General features: G+C 33.6%; 2 protein-coding genes across 3 annotated transcripts in view; one reads left to right on the top strand and one right to left on the bottom strand.

Moving 5' to 3' along the window:
* Window positions 1–487: 487 nt before the first annotated feature.
* On the bottom strand, window positions 488–14,511 carry LOC123716337 (cleavage and polyadenylation specificity factor subunit 6). Of its 2 annotated transcripts, XM_045672029.1 has the most exons (14): window positions 14,391–14,511; window positions 14,073–14,276; window positions 10,209–10,424; window positions 9,816–9,930; window positions 9,327–9,565; window positions 8,874–8,999; window positions 8,436–8,529; window positions 8,207–8,320; window positions 7,889–7,983; window positions 7,332–7,595; window positions 6,806–7,011; window positions 5,646–5,693; window positions 4,875–4,973; window positions 488–1,931 (listed from the first exon to the last, which is right to left on the bottom strand). In XM_045672029.1, the coding sequence occupies exons 1-14, from the start codon at window positions 14,454–14,456 to the stop codon at window positions 1,748–1,750; spliced, it is 2,070 nt and encodes a 689-aa protein (XP_045527985.1). In that variant the 5' UTR covers window positions 14,457–14,511; the 3' UTR covers window positions 488–1,747. The 2 variants fall into 2 exon arrangements, with proteins under 2 accessions (XP_045527985.1, XP_045527994.1); XM_045672038.1 differs by lacking the exon at window positions 5,646–5,693.
* A 519-nt stretch (window positions 14,512–15,030) lies between these two features.
* Window positions 15,031–20,871, top strand: part of LOC123712206 (ubiquitin-like protein 3) — a 134,049-nt gene continuing 128,208 nt past the window's right edge. The window contains exon 1 of the mRNA XM_045665206.1: window positions 15,031–15,378. Coding sequence (XP_045521162.1) covers window positions 15,349–15,378 — 30 coding nt within the window. The 5' untranslated portion in view covers window positions 15,031–15,348. The remainder of the gene's footprint in view (window positions 15,379–20,871) is intronic.

The following is a 20,871-nucleotide window of genomic DNA, read 5'->3' as shown; positions in this document are numbered from 1 at the left end:
ATGATTCTAATAATATTTGTAGAGTTTTTATTCTGTCGAATGAGAAATCGTTACATTTTATATATATTTGTAAGTAAAATAAACTAGTAAAGAAGCCTATTGCCTTGGCCGATTAATTTTACATATATTTCTTTGAATGTTGGCATTAAGCGTGCGATTTTCATCCCTGAAGTTGTAGGTTCGAGCCCCGGCTGCGTGCCAATGGACTTTATATGTGCGCATTTAACATTCACTCCCACGGTTCAAGGAAATCGCGAGGAAACCGGCTTGCCTTAGACGCGAAGTCGATGTGTCAGGCACAAGAGGCTGATCACCTACTTGCCTATTAGATTGACAAATGATCACGAAACAGAAATCTGGGGCCTAGACCTAAAAACGTTCAACGCCACTGATTTATTTTATATAATTGATTTATGTGCAATGTTCGCTTAGTCGCCAAACCATATATGAATCATTAACCGGTCGAAGGTAAGTAAATAAAAACACATAAATTATATCAATTTAATCAGTAAATTATTGGTACAGAACAATATCTATACTAAACCTTAACTATCTTAATTAGTACTTAATGTGTCTAAACAGGATGTGATCTATAACAGAAAATTCTTACACTAAGAATGTTTATAGTCATACAAATCATACAATAGTACCAACATAAGCAATGGAATGTTGATACCAAAGAATTGGAGATATAGAATCTCTTTTAGTGTCAGTTTGTTCGTGAACATATTTGGAAATATAAATAATTCGAACCGGATTTAAATTAAAATAACCAATAATTTAACCTATTTCCCTTATTCACAAAACCTTAAGTCTAAATTAAATTCTACGCTATGCGGAGGGCGAAACGTCCTGTCACGAAAATGTTTTTCAAACAGCATACAAACAAACCAAGACCAAGCGTTTCGCAACTCAGATGGCGCAGAACCTGACCGGTGACGGGGCATTTGGAAACTATTTACACATATTCAAACTGAAGACAAGCCCCGAGTGCGACTCTGACCAAAACCAACCAAATGGAAGTACCATTTGGTTAGTTTGATATTTTTTGAATTTGAATTGATATAATTTAATTTAACTTTATCCTTTTTTGTAGACTGTCCGACTTTCGAAAGACCCAAGTGCGATCCGGAGCTCGAGACTGGCATGAAGGTATCCCAGGATGGGCTATCCGACATGTTGCTCGAGCACAGATCGCAGCTGGAAAAATTGACAAATGACAAAAAGGTAAATAGCACAAGAGATAACGCGGGTCTCGCCGGCCAGCGAGCTCCGACTTGCCTATAAATATCACGAGGATATTTCCGGTGTATTTGTCGCCCGCGTCCGGTGGAAGACGCCAAGCTTTAAAAGTAAATTAAGTGAAGAGCAGATCTGACTGATCACGTGCGTGTAAGGCTACTATGTATCCTATAAATTAGTAAAAATGCAATTCTATCAAATTGTTTATACTGTGAAAAGAGACAGAAGTTTAGTTAAAATTAGACGGATTTTGCTAATGAATAAGAGAGTTAAGTTCTAAATCATCGATTTGCAATTGAGACTACAATATTCCTTACATTTCACAAATTAAATAAATGTTTATGAACAAGTTATGCTTTTTGAATCATCAATCTGAATTACTGTACGTACGCAAATTCGCGATACGCAACGTATACGCTAAATTTACGTACGTATACGGGGTACAGTACGTATAGTGCAAGGCTTTTGTGCCTTAGCATCGGAGCTCTATTGCCTGTTTCGTGGACTAATGCCGAGCATCCCGCCTGTGTTCGCGGTCGCGGTCACGATCACGGTCTGCTGGCGGCGGGTCACGGTCACGCCTCTCTCGGTACCTCTCGTCATAGTAAGGCGCGGCCGCTGAACGGCTCTTTCCGCTCGCATCACCCGCTCCCGGTTCCGCTACCGCTTCCACTGGGGATTTACGTGGCCTGCAATATAGAAAATAAATTAAATAAAATAATATATAAAAGTTTCGGATACTTTACGCGAAATCTAGTTATTTAAAATTGCCTGCTGCGTAGACGTAGGCGGTCAGGAACCGGCGTCCAAAATTATTTCACCAATATAAGATTATCAGGAGCACTTATTCATTCGTTATGAGAGCTTCCGGTTAGTCCTCTACTCTACTCACATCACATCATCATATCTACTATGACTGAATTTAGGGGAGTGCAATGTATCATATAGACACAGCAAGAGTCATTTATGAAAAAAATGTTAGTTTAAGATATCAAAAGTAGTACAACTAGCGCCACCTAGTGGGTTAAGTATGTAAATCACATGTAGTAGTTAAGCTGTGTATTTCAATAAATCAGTTTGTTCGAAGTCAACTAAGCAAGCACATTTTTTTTATTAAAAAATATTAAAATATTTAAACAAAATAGTTATACAGTCGAAATCGATTATAACGACATCGTTTACAACGACCGATCGGTTATTACAGCCAGATTGTAAGGTCCCGCCCGAATCTCTAGTAAACTATTCAGCAAACATACCGCCTATAACAACATCGGATACAGCGACATATCGCTTACAACGACGAAACTTTATCGATATTCATCGACTATAACGACCAACCGCTTCTTGTCCCGGCAAAAAAAAACAATACGGACGATTTTAAATCTTATTGATAAGCATTGAAGGAATATTTAGGCGTATTATTACCTACGCACTTTCTCCCACCTCATCCGAACCTCTTCCCGGCCATTTGACCTTGCATATTTTACACCAATTGTTTAGTGCGCGAAATGACTGCGTGAGTAACAGCTTGATTTATAAGTGTTGGTTTTGATTAGACCGTGCATTTATGCGTTATCATGTCGCAAAAAAAGAGGAAAGTGTTTTCTATTGAAGAAAAATCTCATGTCATATGGAGATTAGAGAATGGCGAGTCAAATAGTGAAATTGCAACGGAATGTGGAGTTTCGATATCAACGATTTGGAAGAATAGAGATAAAATAAAAGTTCTTTTCGAAAACAACTCTTTAAAACTTAAACGAGCAAGGACAAGTAAACATAAAGTTATAGAAGATGCTTTATTAACATGGTTTAAACATCAGAGGGCAAACAACGTCACAATAAGTAGTCTGATTCTGCAACAAAAAGCCAATGACTTTGCTCGTCTTATGGCTAAGGAAAATTTTAAGTGTTCGTCGTCTTGGGTACAACGTTTTCGTGCTCGTCATAATATTGTGGCAGGAAAAGTTTGCGGTGAAGCGGCTGGCGTTTCTAAAGGAGTGTCTGAAGAGTGGCTCTCTCATAAGTGGCCTGCACTATGCGAAGGATACACACCAGAGGAAATCTTTAATGCTGATGAAACAGGATTGTTTTACAATTTAACCCCTGACAAAACACCTAAATTCAAAGGCGAGGAATGCAAGGGCGGAAAGTTGTCCAAAACAAGAATTACAGTATTGGTTGCGGCAAACATGACTGGTTCATGTAAAAGAAAACTTTTGGTGATAGGAAAAGCTAAAAAACCGCGTTGCTTTAAGAACATTCTTCAATCTTTGCCTGTAACTTATGAAAACAACACTAGGTCCTGGATGACATCGCAAATTTTTGAAAAATGGCTGCGTATCTGGGATGCAGAATTGAAGTCTGGAGGAAACAAAATACTTCTCCTAGTAGACAACTGTCCCGCTCATTCTGTAGTCTCCAATCTGAAATGCATAAGGCTTGTGTTTTTACCGCCCAATGTCACCTCTGTTTTACAGCCCATGGACCAAGGAGTGATAAAAGCTTTAAAAACACAATACAGAAAACTTCAAGTGCTACAAATGATACAGAATATTGAAAACAGCAAAGATACTAAAAGTCTTAGTGTTCTGGATGCAATTCTAATGATATCGGAAGCTTGGGAAAAGGTCACACAGACCACTATAGCCAACTGCTAGCCTGCCATGCAGGTTTCAAAGATCTCTCTCCATCACAAGCGGAGAACGACGATGATATTCCGCTAGCAAGAATGATACAATCTACAGATGAAGATGACAACGTAGCACTTGCTGAATTGGTTGCTCAGTTGCAAAGATCTACTGCTACAGAACAAAGAATTGAGATAGAGGAATTTATTGGAATAGATGACAGTGTCGCCGTGTGCGCCTTAGCTACTGAGGAAGAAATTCTTGCAGAAGCTGAAAGTAACAATCATAACACTGACGACGAAAACGAAGACCAGCAAGACCCAGAAAAACAGTTTCAGCCATCAACAATTTTCGAGGCTCTTAACGCTATAACAGTTTTGCAAAAATTTGTTGCCTTTAACGACCAGTTTAATACTGATGATACTCATACCTTGAGGAGTATGAAACGTAAAATGGAATAAAATATTTGAGACTAGGCTAAAAAAAACAGACTAAAATGACTGATTACTTTAAAAACTAGTGTGGTCTTATAACCTGTACTGTAAGTAGCTAAGTACATTTTGTATTCTAATTATTTCTTAATAAATATTTCCATTTCTTTTCTGACATTTGATTTGACAACAAGTTCACATACATAACCTATTCTAGATAGATACCTATGATAATATAACTACACAACTAATATAACTACTGTACTTGTATATACTTATGTATTGCTTATAACAACTATCGGATATAACGTCGGCAAGTATACGGTCCCTTCAATGTCGCTATATCAGGTTTTGACTGTAGTTAACTAACATCTTAAAATATAGTATTGTGTTAGTTCAGTGTGCCACTCTTAATTTTGTTAGTATAAAGGTCGTGTTCAATTCAGTTGACACTTAGCTTCCAATAACGTTGTTTCATTTATCTGAACATTCTTATTACTAGCTTAAAATATATTTTTATGCGAAGAATACAACAGAACTTCGAGAAGGAAAAAATACAAATATATCTATGAACCTTTCTTCTCGACTGTGGCCTCTATTGTAGTGGTCAGCACGTTCCCTCTCCCTCGACCTGGACCTGTCCCGCTCACGTTCACGGTAATCACGATAATACCTGCAATTAAAATATAGTCTTAAAAATATAATACTTATTTATACATATACCAGAAAGTTTTGGTAATATTATCGGAATTATAAGCCTATTGTCGTAGATAATGACCATACAATGTAATAATATTGTATACTACCACATGTAGTAATTCTTCTTTCATTTAAATATTATCATAGAATTAAAATACAATTAGGGACAGAAACAAGATACAATATAATGACCAGCCAAATGAATATGAAGCACAGATATAGGATTGAACTCAAATCAAATATTTCGTTAAGTGACCGACTTTATGACTTAAATATAGCATTCGCAAATTCGACTTCGCTCGGTGAAGTCATTTTACTACATACAAATATTTCACGTATGTACTTTCAATCAACAATACAACTCTTAATTTACAATTAAGACAAGAAAATTGATATGATATACATTGTATTGATATACATAATATAATTACAAAAAAACGAATTATATTGCAAACCTTCAGAAATATCTAAAATCAACAAATATATATATATATATATACCATTAGACATAACAAAAAAACTATCTTTGAGTGTAGTTACGATAACTGTTACAGGGTTTCGAATTGAAATTAATGCAAAATGAATTAAATTAAATAACGATAATTAATCTTTGCAAGTTGTATGATGATCGAAAGTAGACACTTACGCGTCACGATCGCGTTCACGGTCGCGGTCCCTCGACCTTTCCCTATACCTGAAACAAGCATTGTTTTGAGAACAATCCTTTGTAACTGGTTTTTAATAGCCATTTACTTTTACCGATAATCATTTAGACACCATTTCTGATTTTCTGATTTCTGAACTTTATTTTCATATTTTCTAAGGTAATAATTGTCTAAGACATCCTTTTTTATTGTCATTTTGAATTCACATGTATTCAAAAATCATGAAAATAAGGCAAATAAAGGAGAAATTTACAGTTTTTGTTTTATTGATACGTTTTCTAAATTAGCGATTTATATAATTCCGTACCATAACATTCAACAGGTTACTAGACATTAACCTATAAAAAAAAGTAATTGTAGGAATTAGATTCGGTCAAAATTTCAGGCTAAGTATGACTATATACATATTGGACCGTATATCGAAGCCAATGTTTTTGACACACTTAACTTTTAACTGTGTATGTTTAACTTAGTATTACGCGTAACTGTGTTTGATACAATTTGAAGGATACTTATTAGAATTTATTACTTTGAAGAACCATTTGAAACTTCGAAATGCACATAACTAGAAGCTAGTAGAGTTTATAGATAAATTTAGCCACGCGCGGTGAACATTTTTAGAACTAAACGAAATCCGATTATTATAAGTGAAGTGAACAAGAATATATATTCGATCAAATTGTTAGGGTTTGTTCTAAGAAAATTTAAATATAATTTCTTGTATATACATTTATATTTCGTTTGCTAGATTTTTACTTAAATAAATCTTACTTCAACTGGACATATATTACTGCCCTACAGTCTTCCATATATTGTGAATTTTTTGACCTACTCAAAAATCTAAGTATTTTATTAATGAGATTTTTTAATGATATAATAATTTGTTATAAAATATATTACCCGTACTTTTAATATACGTAATATAATTTTATTTAACGCTATAATTGTTTTCTCAATGGTAATCAAGTATTTTCTTTTTGCCTTTGATATATTGCTTATGTTCTAAAGTAATTGATGTGTATTGTGTATGTGTGTTAAATTGGAGAAGTCATATTTTCTTGTATTTTTTGGGCCTGCACATTGTTTTAGAATGTGTATAAATATATATATATATATATATATATAAATAAATATCACTTACCGATCCCTGTCTTCTCTGTCCCTGGACCTATCGCGGTATCGGCTGGCAGACCTCTCCCGTCTCCTGGGTGCGCGGTGATGAGCCCTCGCATCTCGTTCCCGAGACCTGGACCGACGTCTTTCCCCACCGTAGGACTTTGTTTCGACGCCGTGAAGTGTATCTTGTAGAGATGATATCAGGATCTTGCAACGGTCGTCGTGGGCTACCTGCAATTTAATTATACTTATTGCAAGGGTTAAGAAAGAGACATTTTAATTAATAGATAATTGAACAATTTTCAACGACTGATAAAGTTTTATTGAAATTAAATTAGTTTTAGATTTCTGAATTGTATTTTTTTAAAATATTGTTGAATAATAATAACGTCAAGCTTTAATGAGACAAATTCATACTCCAAACATTTTAGTAAAAACAGATGAAAAAATATTTATTTTATATATAATCTCCCTTATTTATAAAAAAGCAATCTAAATGCTTATATTTTATGATAGCGATATGCATCTTAACTAATATACCCATCTCTTACCTTACTCTGCTTGATGAGCGAGATAGCAGTAACGAGTGTCTCTATGGCGGACGCGTATTCTCCGGCGGCAGCATCGCTGACCGCACGCGCAATCGCACTAGACGACACCGTTCGGTTTCTGCTCATGACCTCCTCGAACTCGGCTTCGCTGATGACGGGATGCGGAGGGTGCGGATGAGGCGCGGGGTGGGGGGCCGCGTGGGGCGCGTGGGGACCTAAGGTAGCGGGGTGCCCCGGACGGGCCTCGGGGCCCGGGGGATACACCTGAAAAAAATATTTATTTCTTAATACTAGAATAATACAATGACACAATGTCATCTTTTAAATACAATACATTAAAATTTGTGAACTTTTAGAAGAGACGGGTTTTTTTAAAAATTAAAACAAATAATTAAAATTAAATACAAATAATTGTCAGATCTAAAAGCATGATATATTGATATGGTTTTTAACTGACAATAATATCATGAGTATAATGTGCAAAATAACTATTATCTGTTCTTGTAATCGTAGAATCAGTAGAATATTGTAAATTAAATGAATAGATTTTTTGTTACCTGAGGTGGTCTTCCGTAGGGAGCTCTAGCTCCTGGAGGTGGGCCCTGAGTGGGTGGAGGGGCAGCGTGTGCCGGGTGTCCGTAAGGGGCTGGACCTGTACAAAAAAACCATCGGAATATAACATATAATATACAACAGATGGTGTTAATATGACAGAATTTCCAAATACGTTGTGTTAACTATATGTAGTCTCTCGTTGACTACGTTATGTGTCTAATTAAATAACTACGGAGAATTGTCTGTCACAAACTTCTCCCTTTACCAAAACAAGATGTACATCGTCTGTTAACAAAGTTTTTAACATTTAGTTAATTTACCAGGTGGTCCAGGTTGGGGTCCCGGCTGGACAGGCGGTGCGGTCTGCACGGGTGGCTGCTGGTTGAAGAATGCCGGATTCACGTGAGGAGCGGGACCACCTACGCCCACTACACCTAGAAAATATGGCATCAATTTCAGTTCAGCCATGTAGGGAAAGAGCACATCCGTTCCGAGCATCGTCCATTTCTCTAGTAAACACAGAATTTGTTTCGTATATAAAATACTAACCAGGATGCTGGGGTAAGGGGGCAGGTCCCCTTGGAGGTCCTTGCTGGTGAGGAGGCAGCTGGTGATGGGGCGGAGGCAAGCCTTGACCCGGGGGCTGCAAGACAAGAATAATGCTAGAATCAATTTCGGGTTAAATGCGTATCTAAAGCATTCAGTCAAATAGAACTTTATCGTATTAAAATCATGTGCAAGTACTTCAACCTTTACACACACAAACACACTCACACAACTTCTATTATGATGATTCTATTTAACAACTATAAAGCGCTTATTGCATTTCAGTGCCAGTACTCTGTAACTTCTTCCGATTTTAATATTAAGTTTGGTAATTTTGATAAGTGGTATGTCTCTCAATGGCTCCCCTACCCTAGATATTAGAAGTTACAGAATAACGCAGGGGAATCATTAATTAAGCCTTACGGGAATGTCGAAACTTACAGCATGAGGTGGGGGCATCTGATGTGGCATCTGGTGCTGCGGTGGGCCGTACTGTGGTCCGGGGGCAGGCTGCATGTGGGGCCCTCGAGCACCCCATTCACCTCCGCGGCCGCCTTGACGCTGCATCTAATTTTAAATGTAATTTATATCAACACAATATAACATAAGGTAATAATTTTGAAGTAATGCGATCGATTCTATTTTTTTAATTTTAATAAATATTTAACTTATAAGGCCATCCTAATCCAGTTTAAACAATTTGTATGACTCAATACTTGGCGATTAAAAAGAGTGGCGGAAAGTTTATTGCCAGTTTTTCTTACCTACTCAATTCAATACCAATCAGATTCTACCTATTAAGAATTGAAGCATTGTCATGCCCCATCATGATGGAATTTATCCATTAAGTAGATAGATACCAGTATATATATCGTTGAAAAATACAACACGTACATCGTTATATGGCATGGGCGGCCTATGCTGTGGGGGCCCTTGATGTGGCGGGGGTCCCTGATGTGGCGGCATATGATGAGGCGGAGGACCCTGATGTTGTGGCATATGGTGTGGAGGGCCATGAGGCCCGTGAGGTCCGGGTGGGGGTCCACGCATTTGGTGATGAGGGCCTCCCGGTCCTGGCATCATCATTCGGGGCCCGTTCGGCCCCGGACCGTTGGGTCCACCACCGTAGAACTCTATCGAATAATTCAACCATTTTTAAAAAATGATTTTGTATTTTAAAAACAAAGTTTTAAACGAGCATAGAAATAAATTTACAGAAAAACCGTTTACGACGACATCGCTTTGAACATAAGTTATATTGACAAAAATCAAAGGTCCCAGCTGAATTGTATTGTAGACTGTTACGACTATCCTATTTTACGAACAAATATAAGTAGTCCCTTCGATGTGGTTATAATAAATTGTCACTTTATTTATAATTACCTCCTGGGTGCGGTCCCGGTGGACCACCAGGATGTCCAGGTGGACCTCTCATTCCAGGGTTTGGACCTGGCGGCGTTGACCTCGTCTTGGATTGACTCTCAAATTGATTAAGTGCCTGAAAAGTCGATTATTTGGTATCCTTATGCGTCCAGTTCTTAGTCGTTCTTATCGTTGTTAGAACAGGACATGTTCAGGTAATATCATGAACACCTTATTTTTTTATATAAAGCTTTACTAGATTTAAATTCAGCCCTTTACTTTAATTAAAATCAGCTACTGTCACGGTGTACTTGTCACCGAGCCAAAAAAAATCCTCTAATCCAGGAAGTATAAAATACGAAAACTATAATAGCTTTCCGATTATCAGTTTTATATTTTTATTCTCTCATGTACCTGTTTCGTAGGCAGCGTAACAACGGGATGTTGGCCGTGTATCTCCTTTTTGGTCAAACGGTCCATGACCATCCGAATGGACTGGTCAGAACCCAAAGATATAACGCAGAAACCCTTCGACTGTCCATTGGCCCTGTTCTCGAAGAATTTCACGTCTTGAAAATCTGTTACGCCAACGTCTGCGATGGCATTAGCTATATCTTGATCAGTGGCCCACTGGAAAATGTTTAGCAAAAACTCATGTCATGCAACGCGTTTTAAATTGTTACAATTCGCTGGTTCCCATTTCCAACTTACAAATAGCGCAGAACTTTACTATTGGTTAAGTAAAGAATGTCGTAAATTGGATACGAGAACTAGCATTATATTAAGCGCGGTTGTAACATACCTCATTTGAGACTTTCCGATTCTGGAAAAGGTAGTAACCTAATCATGTCTCGAAAGCTGATATCTGAGTGTTAACTGGTTTTCCCTACATAATACCTGTCATATTCATTCACTCTATCATTCTCTCAAATTATATGTATTCTAAGTTTGGTTTTATAGGAGGCTTCAGGAGAAAAGAAACAGTTGTATTTGCTGTTATTGTTTATTGCTTTTATCACAGTATATTCTTCTCAGGAGAGGTATAACAAAGTATTTATATGTCCTAATAGAGCATCGAAATCCTTCACGACATTTTGAAGGATGGTATGAATTTGACGTTAACATCAATAGGCCGATGTATAACATTTTTTCTATTTTTTTCCAAATCAATGATTATAACCGTCGAAAAAATAAAACATTACAAATATATAAATTACTAATTATGTAATTATATTAGGACCACTTTTTATCAGAATATTAAAATGATTTGAACTATAATAACTGTATACTCGCGTCTATATATACATCTATTAGTCATTGATAGAATTACAGATATTCGCCAATAATGAAACCAACACTGTTCTTTGACCGTATTTGAACTAATATATTTATATCGAAGTTTAATACATGTTTTGTAAGCTTTCATTAAAAAGCACCACGTCCAAGAACAAATCGAAATCTTACCTTGAAGATCAGATAAATGATTATCGTAAGTTTATATTTATAGTAGTATAAGTTTCGTTTCCACTTATATAAAAATTTAAAACATGAAAGCGACACGTTAAAAAACGTAAAATAACTTTTTAATACAAATTTTTTCGATTAAAGTTACACATCTTTACAAATGGAAACTTATTTGGTATGAAAATAATAATAGATAACGTAAATTATTCAGTATTCCCCCTCATAGTACAAATGTTGTACTTACAAAGTCTCACGCCAGTTAAATTTGTTTAAAAAAATATTTTTTATATTGTAAACATTGTCATTCAATTAACACAAAAAATAAGTAATGTTAACATAGAAGATTGACAAGAAAGGCAACTAAACAAAGACAAGCTCAAAATGTTTAGTATTTGTATAAATTCTATTAAGATTCTGAATACCAATAACATCAGTGTACAGACCAAAATAATCAAAATGTTACCAAGATATTTGCTGTATGAGACACTATAGATGTGAAAATGTTTTACATAAAATAAATATAGTATTCATCCTTCTCTGACAATCCTCTTCATTCAAACCATAATTATTGTCCATACATTCATCATAGTTATTTAAAAATAGTTTTGTTGGACATGAAATACAAAGATTTTCATATGGACCATAAATAATTTTTATATTTCATGGCATACCACTCATACAAAGTCATCAACACTTTAAAGAGTGCGATAGCCAAAAAAATTCAAAAACAAACCAAGTAACAATAGACCATTGCACAAAAATAATCCATTTCTGGACTATACATGCAAATAATACCAATATATTAAGTTACACAAATTTAAGATAAAGAGTTATTTATCACAAAAGTACATAACTACAATAAAGCAAAATAAATATGAGAATTATAATAAACAATTCTTATTTTTTTAAAGATATATGAATCTTAGTTTAAATTTAAATTATATGTAAAATATAATATTTACAGTCAGAATATATATGCTTTACTAGATTCTATTCTATGTTTTCTAAATCTAATTTTCACTAACCACTTTGTAAAATAAAATCCATAAATATCTCTTTAGAATTTTGCAAAATGGGCCAAAGTCAAACCATCACAATTACAAGTAGCAATAAAAATTAAATGTGTGTAACACATCACCCTCGACGATGTTTCAAGTCACATATGATCAAGAGTGGAATGTAAAGCATTTGAGTAAAAATAGCGCATTGCGAAAAAACTCGCTCTATAATTAAATAGTATAATGTATTGCAGATTTATCACATAATATAAAACCATTTATAAATATTATGAGATATAATCTCAGCATATAACATATCACAGTATATAACGAGGTTATATATGTATAAAAACAAATATTGAAAAAGCAAAGCCATATTTCTTAATACATGTCAGTATTACAAAATTAATAAAATAATTTATGAAGTAAAAGCCATTAGGCTTGTTACCCTTTTATAGCATACAATTATATATGGAGTTGCTTTATAATTGCTTCATTTTGGAATTGATACAGCACTATAAAAAATCTTTATTGTTATAACCCTTAATAATTTTATTTTGTGATAAAAATGACAAAGTAAGCCTCAGTATATGCACACACAAACTAGAATGAAATTTTTAATATTTTGAGGAGCCATGTCATCATATCACTGTAAAAACTGTTTTAACACATGTGCCCTTAAAAGAAGACTACATATACTACTTACCAAGACCAACTAACACACAATATTGTCACACCAATTAAAATTAACTTGCATGTAACTTAAGATTATATAATGCTATATCAATTTATGTCCTTATTTTCTAATTTAAAAAACTAAACAATAATGTGCATAAGTGTGCGTTTCACACTTAAAACACATATAACTAACCAAATGAAAACTTAAAGCTGGTAGCCTAACAAATACCAATCTTAATATATTGAAAGTGAATGTTACATGGTAAAATACAGCTATTAATCACAGCAGCATAAATTTTGAGTAATACAAAGTTTTGGTTTATTCAGTTTAAAGAATTTTTAAGAAGTTCTGAGACGCCTAAAAAATAGGAAAAATGAGCCAAGTATATTTAACAATATATTCCTACTATATTCCACAGTGATTTCTCTTGATAATTTTATATTATGCAAAAGTTAATAAAGCGGATTCTAACAATGAAATTGGATGACATTAGGCTTTCGCTATATCATTTGGCACAGAAAAACAAAACTTTTTTTTCTGTTACCCTATGGTTTTTACAATTAATCAAATGACTGTTACAGAATTTTACATTTTTGTAAACTTAAAGCTAACATTAAGTAAATGTTTGTTACCAGTTAGGATAAGTGTTTTGTTTGACATTTCAAGTTTTCATTTGGTTCATTGATTTTGGGATTGCCAAATTGCCATGCTACTTACTTATATGTAAAATATACACAACTTTTTTCTCAAAACGTTTCTTGCAATAATAAAAATGATGTAGCAAGCACGCACATACACAAGATTACAGCTTAATTTTAAATTATTTTATTTTAATATAGGAAGTTATTTGTTTGAATTAGATAATTATGAAATGTTGCGCTGTGTGTGCATACCGGCTGCAGCTGTCCTGACATTATATCCGAACATAATTAAAACAGATATTGAGTCGTGAATTATGAATTGCATCTTTACTTGGTATGATAACAATAAACTTAAGTTTTCTAGCTTTAGACTGGGAATAAAGGGAACAAATTATTTACTATGCATAAGAATTGACACTCCCAAATATCAATTAGGTAGCACAACGTGAAAATCTATATTTACATTAGAACTAGTGAGTTAAAATCAAGTACGAACCCAAGTTAGGTTGCCGACGTAAAGCTGAAAGCGGCGGCCATGATGCCCGTGGCTTGGAGCGTTGTGATACGGCGCATTTCCATTTGTCTCCTCCGGAGGATGTTGTGACCCCGAGTTTTGTGGACCATCTCCATCTTCTGGCTTCGTAGGAGGTGCAGCTATTACATCGTCGTATAAATCTACATTGTCTCCTCCAAACTCGTCCTAGAAATGGCGTCACATAAATTTAGAAAAAAAAACGGAGTATAACCAATATGAAACTTTTATATATATTGTAATAAGTTAAAATTAAAGTAAACTATAAACGTTAAAACATACCTGTCTATTAAAATCAGATTCAATATCATCAGCGTATAAATCTATATCCACGCCGCCATCCGCCATTTTGCGAATTGATTGATATATGACCTATGCTACCGGCTCCCGCCCAGCACAGACTAAAAAGTTGCATCGCTAATATACATAGTGTTGCAATTGCAAAATAATAGGTTCCTTGTTTATCAACTATGATTATTTCAATAAATCTGATTTCTAATTTTTATATTTAAGATTTTTTTATCATAGCATAATTACTATGTAGCAATATATACAAGTTAAGTATTTACTACTTTACCATCTAAAGAATATGTTTAAGCATGCCCCTATAACGATAAATTAAACCGTAAAATAACTTTATAATTAACACTTTACTTCGCTTTTGTTGTTGAAGCTATTATTATGAAACGTATCACGGAACTATACTACTTAAATAAATCAAAATCTGCAACAAAATATATACAAATCTGTATCATCGTAAGTCAATCGATTTTACGCCATCTATTCTAAATTTATAAAACTGACATATAAAGGGCGTTAGTGTTCAGTTGCACGAGAAAAACACAAAACTGCCCTCTGTAATGGTTTAAAGGAACTATTATAAAGCATGCGCGCAGAGGCGGGTCAGTGGGGAGGAGGGACGACGCAACCCTCGCCAATCGCCATTTTCCGTCAAGCTCAATCAAGTCAGCTTCTTTCGCTGTGTTTGTGTTGTGTGTTGAAAAATTACCAGTACCGATGAATATCAATGGGCAATTGTGTTGATTTCGAAGCCAAATTATGGCTAGCTTATTGTGTATGTGGCTCTAATGCACCCTACAATCAGTGATGATGGCCGAGTGATTGATAAAGTGAAGTGTTTTGTGTTGTATGCTGATCTGCCGCAGCAACATTGAGTTCCTTTCTCTGGATATATCGTCCAGACGACATCGGATCATTTAATCACATTAAGAGTTACACCATGTCGTCAAAAAATATCCCAGGAGATAAGGTATGTTTTGTTTGCAAGCTTTTTTGAGAGGTCACTTTGTTTATTTTTTTATGACTTCCCTTGTCTCTGAAGATGATAGTTGAACTTGTTGTCCATAGTGTGAATAGGTATAAATAAATTTCTTATAGATTATCAAATAAAATTGTAAATTTATTATAATGTTATTATTTATATTCTAATAATAAATATTAAAACTGCAATTGACATAACACTATACTTGCATTATTTTCGAGTTTGATTAATAAAGTTTTTTCTTAAGTCTAAATTATTCATGTGTAACAGCTAATAGGTTGTTTATTTATAATATTTTCTAAACTTAAGAGCCCAGTCTAAGAGCTGTTCTAGTCTTATTAGATCCGGCTTCATATTGTGATGCATAGCTTGATTTAAAACTATTTTTTCTAATTCAAAAATTAATTTAGTTTAACAAATTAATTTTAATAAATGTTTGTATCTTAAATATTAGGCAGTAGGTGGCATAGGTATTGTTTCTGGACTACTATGCTTCCTAAATACATATTAAACTATCATCTTTTGAAATTCTAATATAGATGTGCTTGACAGTTTAAAACTTACTTTATTATAATATACATTAGATGTATAGGAATATCTGTTTATGCCTTATTTTATAAACCAATTTATGACAACACAATGAATATACACATTTCAGGTAAAATAGTTTCAATATAATATTCATGATTATAGTATTTGTATGGTTGGCCATAAATAGAAAATTGGATTATTAAATGTTTGATAAACTGTCTTTATTCAATTTTTTACTTAAAAGAATTCTTTGAAATAAAGGAACAAGAACCCCTATTATCTTAATAATTTCCTACATTGATAAGAATCAGGAACTTCAAACAGTTATTGCTTGAAACATGACTAACAAAGAAAGGTTTTGTTAGCATTGTCTTTGTTTTATCACATACTAATGTTAATGTATTTGAGACAATTTACACACTTGAACACAGTTACTGATGATATAAGTAATGTAAAAACTAATAATTAATATTGTTTTATCTAAGTCTAAAACAACATGTTAAACTATAATTATTTATAATTCTTACTTGATTTTTTCTAACTGGAATCTCATTTAAGTTTTTAATTTATTTTTATGTATTTGAGTTTTTTTAACCTAAATAAATATAAATTGTACTTACTTACTGTAAGTTAATAAGTGTTCAATTAATATAGATAGTGTCTTTAGGTGTTACTCATAAATAAAAAGTAATTACTTAGTAATCCTGAGTAATTATTTTCGATCAAATATAGCCCACTATAATTTGAATTACGCCCGCATAGGAAATCCGCGGTTGCAAATTACTTCAGGAAGCGGATGATTAAGAATGCGTCTGAACTGGCGAAAGTAATTAAAAGTTTAATCTGAATATTAGTGATTATCTATGCCACTAGCTACATATAAAAAAAACGAAGGAAGCTATTTGTGAACATGTGTTATTTTTAAATACGTAATTTTTAAAATAACGTTTTGATATGCAATGCTTTTTTGTTCGGTTCGCTTAAATGGAAATTAATTTAATATTTGTTTCGTTGTTTCTTGTGTTGTTTAAAATATTCAGAAATTTTGGCGAATTAAAAAAAATATGGAATTCTTCAGCGCGGTCAGCGAGAAAATAATGTTGTTGCTATAGATATATTATGTATATCAATATATCTTTCTCGATATGTTTTAATGATTTAAATAATCTCCAGGCCTTTCCAGGTCTCGAGGTCTGAATTTTTTACTTAAAGATTATATGCAAATATTTTGCTATGATTAATATTACATAATTAAAATATAATGAATTAACAAATTAAGTAATTTAGTAACGCACAGTAAAATCATGTTTATTAGTTTTTCTCGCTAAAGTAATTAAAATTAATAATGTTATATTATGAATCAAGGTGTTTTACACTTATGTATTATGCATATTAGAAAGTTATAGTAGCATTTAAATAGGTATATTGTACTAGAAAAGGTAGATATTAGTTGTACATAAATCACGATCAGTTTGAACCAAATTTAAGAGAATACGAAATATTTGTTTAAAAACCGAGTCCGTACCGTAAAAACGGAACGTATAGTTGCTTAGTTAGTATAGTCTAAAATAAAAAAAAATATATAAATAAATATATATAGTAGAAATATAAAGTCCAAAATGTCTATGGTCTTCTGGATAGCTTTAAACACATTAATAACACTGTTAACTAAGTCAATTGTCAACCTTTATGGAATTTGACAAATCTTAATATAATAAAAATAACGTATAAACACTAAGAAATTTACGAGAATTGAATGAAAAAATAAAACGGTCTTGCTGTAGAGGTACGAGTCTCAAGTTTTTACGTAAGTGGAATTAAATTATAATCTCCCAAGGCAATTATATAGATATTGTGAAAATTAAAGCGTTAATTTCACTTATTTTGAAATCTCAAAGTAAGGTTAGGCAAATTTAAATACAAAACAGGAAAATAAAAGTCTTAAGAGAATTAAGAAATAGGCGGAGACAGTAAAAATATTAACTCGAAGATCCGTATCAATTGTGAAATACATACATTCTCTTTGTGCTATGTACCGTCAACAAAAACATGATGTTTTCCATTTTATACAATTTGTCTGTACACAATTAGGTCAGGTAATTTACACTTGCATAGACACCCAAAAGTAATTGCCTGGAATTAACATTTAGATACCTGATCAGATTTCGGTTCAATTCAGTGCCAAGTTTCACGTTGATATGATTTTTCAACTATTTATAACACTGTTTGATAATACAGCTTTTAAAAGTGATAGTGGCCTTGCTCTAAATACAATATCCGTTTTCCGCCTATGGAGATTTTGTGGGACAAAGAGATTGAGCGTCAGAGCGCGTTTTTATATAACTGGTATTATTAGATGTATAAGAATTGGACTTTTAAAATATTTCCAGCATATGTGTAATTTGGTAAAGTGAGTAACAATCAATGCTATTGTTTCCACTTGTGTAAATTGGTATTCGCTTACACTACGATTATCTATATATATAAAAATGAATCCCTATTTTCCTTGGTCACGGCATCACGCGGCTGGATCGATTTCGCTAATTCTTTTTTTGTTGTGTTTGTTATTGTCAGAAGGTTTGCCTTGCCGGAAGGCTTTATGAAAGAAAAAGATACTAAAAAATGCGCGGAAAATTAGCAAAGAATACTTTTGTTACGATGGTAATTTTTCTTTTCAGTTCAAACTTTTTTCATGTAACCTTATGGCGTTTGACATAACATTGACAGAATGCGCGCTGCAAATATCGTCAAAGAGGATGTAAAAAAAATGAATATCGTTTAAAATAAATGCTTCGATCGCAGTTATTATATTGATAAAATACATATAAAATAATTACAGTCACTAATTGTTTGTGTCATTAATCTTGAAAGTCCATGTTTTTCACATGGCCAGTTATATGTCGCCTGTTCCCGTGTTGGAATACCAACAAAACTATTTATATACGCGCCAGAAAAGCAAAGAATGTTGTATATCATAAAGCATTTTTCGTTAGTTATTCCAATTCGAAATCAATATTCATACTTAAGACATGACAACGTCTGTCAGTCCGTTAGTAATCAATAAAAGCAATTTCTTTGAAAGTTAGTTGAAAAAATAATACTGATAGTAAAAATATGTTTAATATATATAGATACGATTGAGCTAGGTTAATTCGTTAATTGCGATTAACAATATGGTTGTTGTGGCTTTAAATATTCAAATAAAAAATAAATTATTTATTTTGTATCTATTTTTATGAAATCCTTGTAAACTATTGTATTCAAAAGTTTTCGTTATAACGCGAAAATAAATTCCTTTTGTGCCATGTGCCGTAATTCAGATGTGTTTATTTTACTATTCATTCCCGTATGGTATTCATAAAAGCATTGTGACAAAATAAGCAAAGAATTTCTAGAGATTAACCTACTTTTTAAGGATTGTATTTACGAAATAGTGCCTACGCGAACCGGCTTACGTAACAATGTATACCTAGCATAAATATGTTTTCTGCTGTTTTTTATCTAGTTTTTTATGTAAATTGATAAAACTCCAAAATACCTATAGATTTTTTCTAGTAGATTTGTATAAAAAGCAATTTGAGTGGAAAATTTATGTTACTAGTTCCAAGCTAATAAAGTACACTTCGTAAGCATACTCGCATCAGTTCTTTTGGAGTTGGTTCAATAGCTATTTCCATATGCTTTCTTAAACCTTACCACAACTTTGAGTACAGCCTTAAAATAATGTTAATTCCTTTGATATTTCTGATGTCGTTGCCCTAATTTTTGCTTTAAAAATGCTCCTTACGTAAACACTGCATCACTATAAGAGCTGGGTTACCTAACCCAGTTGTATCCTCTATAGCCTTGGTTGTTCAGCGCACTGAGGCTCGACGATGTCATTGCCGCAGTTGGTGGCATAGACATGTCGTTCTGTCTAGTGACTGTATAAAACCGGTCCCAAACTGAAGTTCGACGTTCTCAGTGAAGTGCTCGAGTAAAAACATAGCGTAATTATGGTAATTGCGTGGCTTACAAAACGTTACTTTATGCCCGTTGCGTATCTAGCGATTTATGGTCCATACTTTTCAAGTGGCCTTTGTTTGTACGAATGTATTCACGGTATTGTAAATCACGAGACGAATTGGCGAGCATTATCCCGCAATGGCTTTTGTTTCAATGAGTACACGGCTACCGCTTTCGTTTCATTAGTCTGTAACTTTAAGTATTTATTACTAGTTTTCAGTTGAGTCTCTCCGCAAAATGAGCGACATTTTCATTGCTGTCAGTGAAATCGCAATTCCAGTTGCGGAACTTAAAAAATAGATAAAAATACAGTATAATATTAAAATTATTATTTTACTTTGCGTTCTGTTTTTAAGTTTTTAAATTTAGTAAAATTTTTGTTTAAGAAATATTCGAAGAAGGCAACAATACTGTGCAAATGTTGCTGCCGGTAAGATGGTATCTGTTTTTCATTGAAATTAAAACAAAAATTGTATTCAAATCTCGTCTGTTTTATTTTTGCTTATTAGTACTTCAAATAGACTCCAAGAGTAATTAGTTGTTGGTTGCAAAAAAAATTAGAAGCCTTTTCCAGAAAGACGTAGCCTCAAATTGGTACTTCAAAGTCTTGACGTCTTAAGACTTTTGCCGACAGTATTTTTTTACTCTTCTAGGCCTTGATAATGACTGCGCGATTGCTATTTTCTTAATGTTATTTCTTCGTGATTATCTAACGGGATGTGTACTGTTACAAGTACAGTTCATTACACTTTTTGCGATATTATATTCGGTTGTCAGAGCTTCGTGACGTGCTTAAAACCTTTAAATGAATTAAGGTACTATCGGCTGATGTCGTCTTCCATTAGTCCAACCTACATTATTCAACGAAGAGCGATTCGAATAGTCGTCGACCAGTCACATACCGATAGACTTATCCGTTGGCGTTGCGTAGAGATGTGGGGTCCC

This window comes from Pieris brassicae, chromosome 1, assembly GCF_905147105.1.
Source record: "Pieris brassicae chromosome 1, ilPieBrab1.1, whole genome shotgun sequence".
NCBI lineage: Eukaryota > Metazoa > Arthropoda > Insecta > Lepidoptera > Pieridae > Pieris > Pieris brassicae.
The sequence above is the reverse complement of the archived record's forward strand: the minus strand, read 5'-3'. Positions and strand labels throughout refer to the sequence as shown.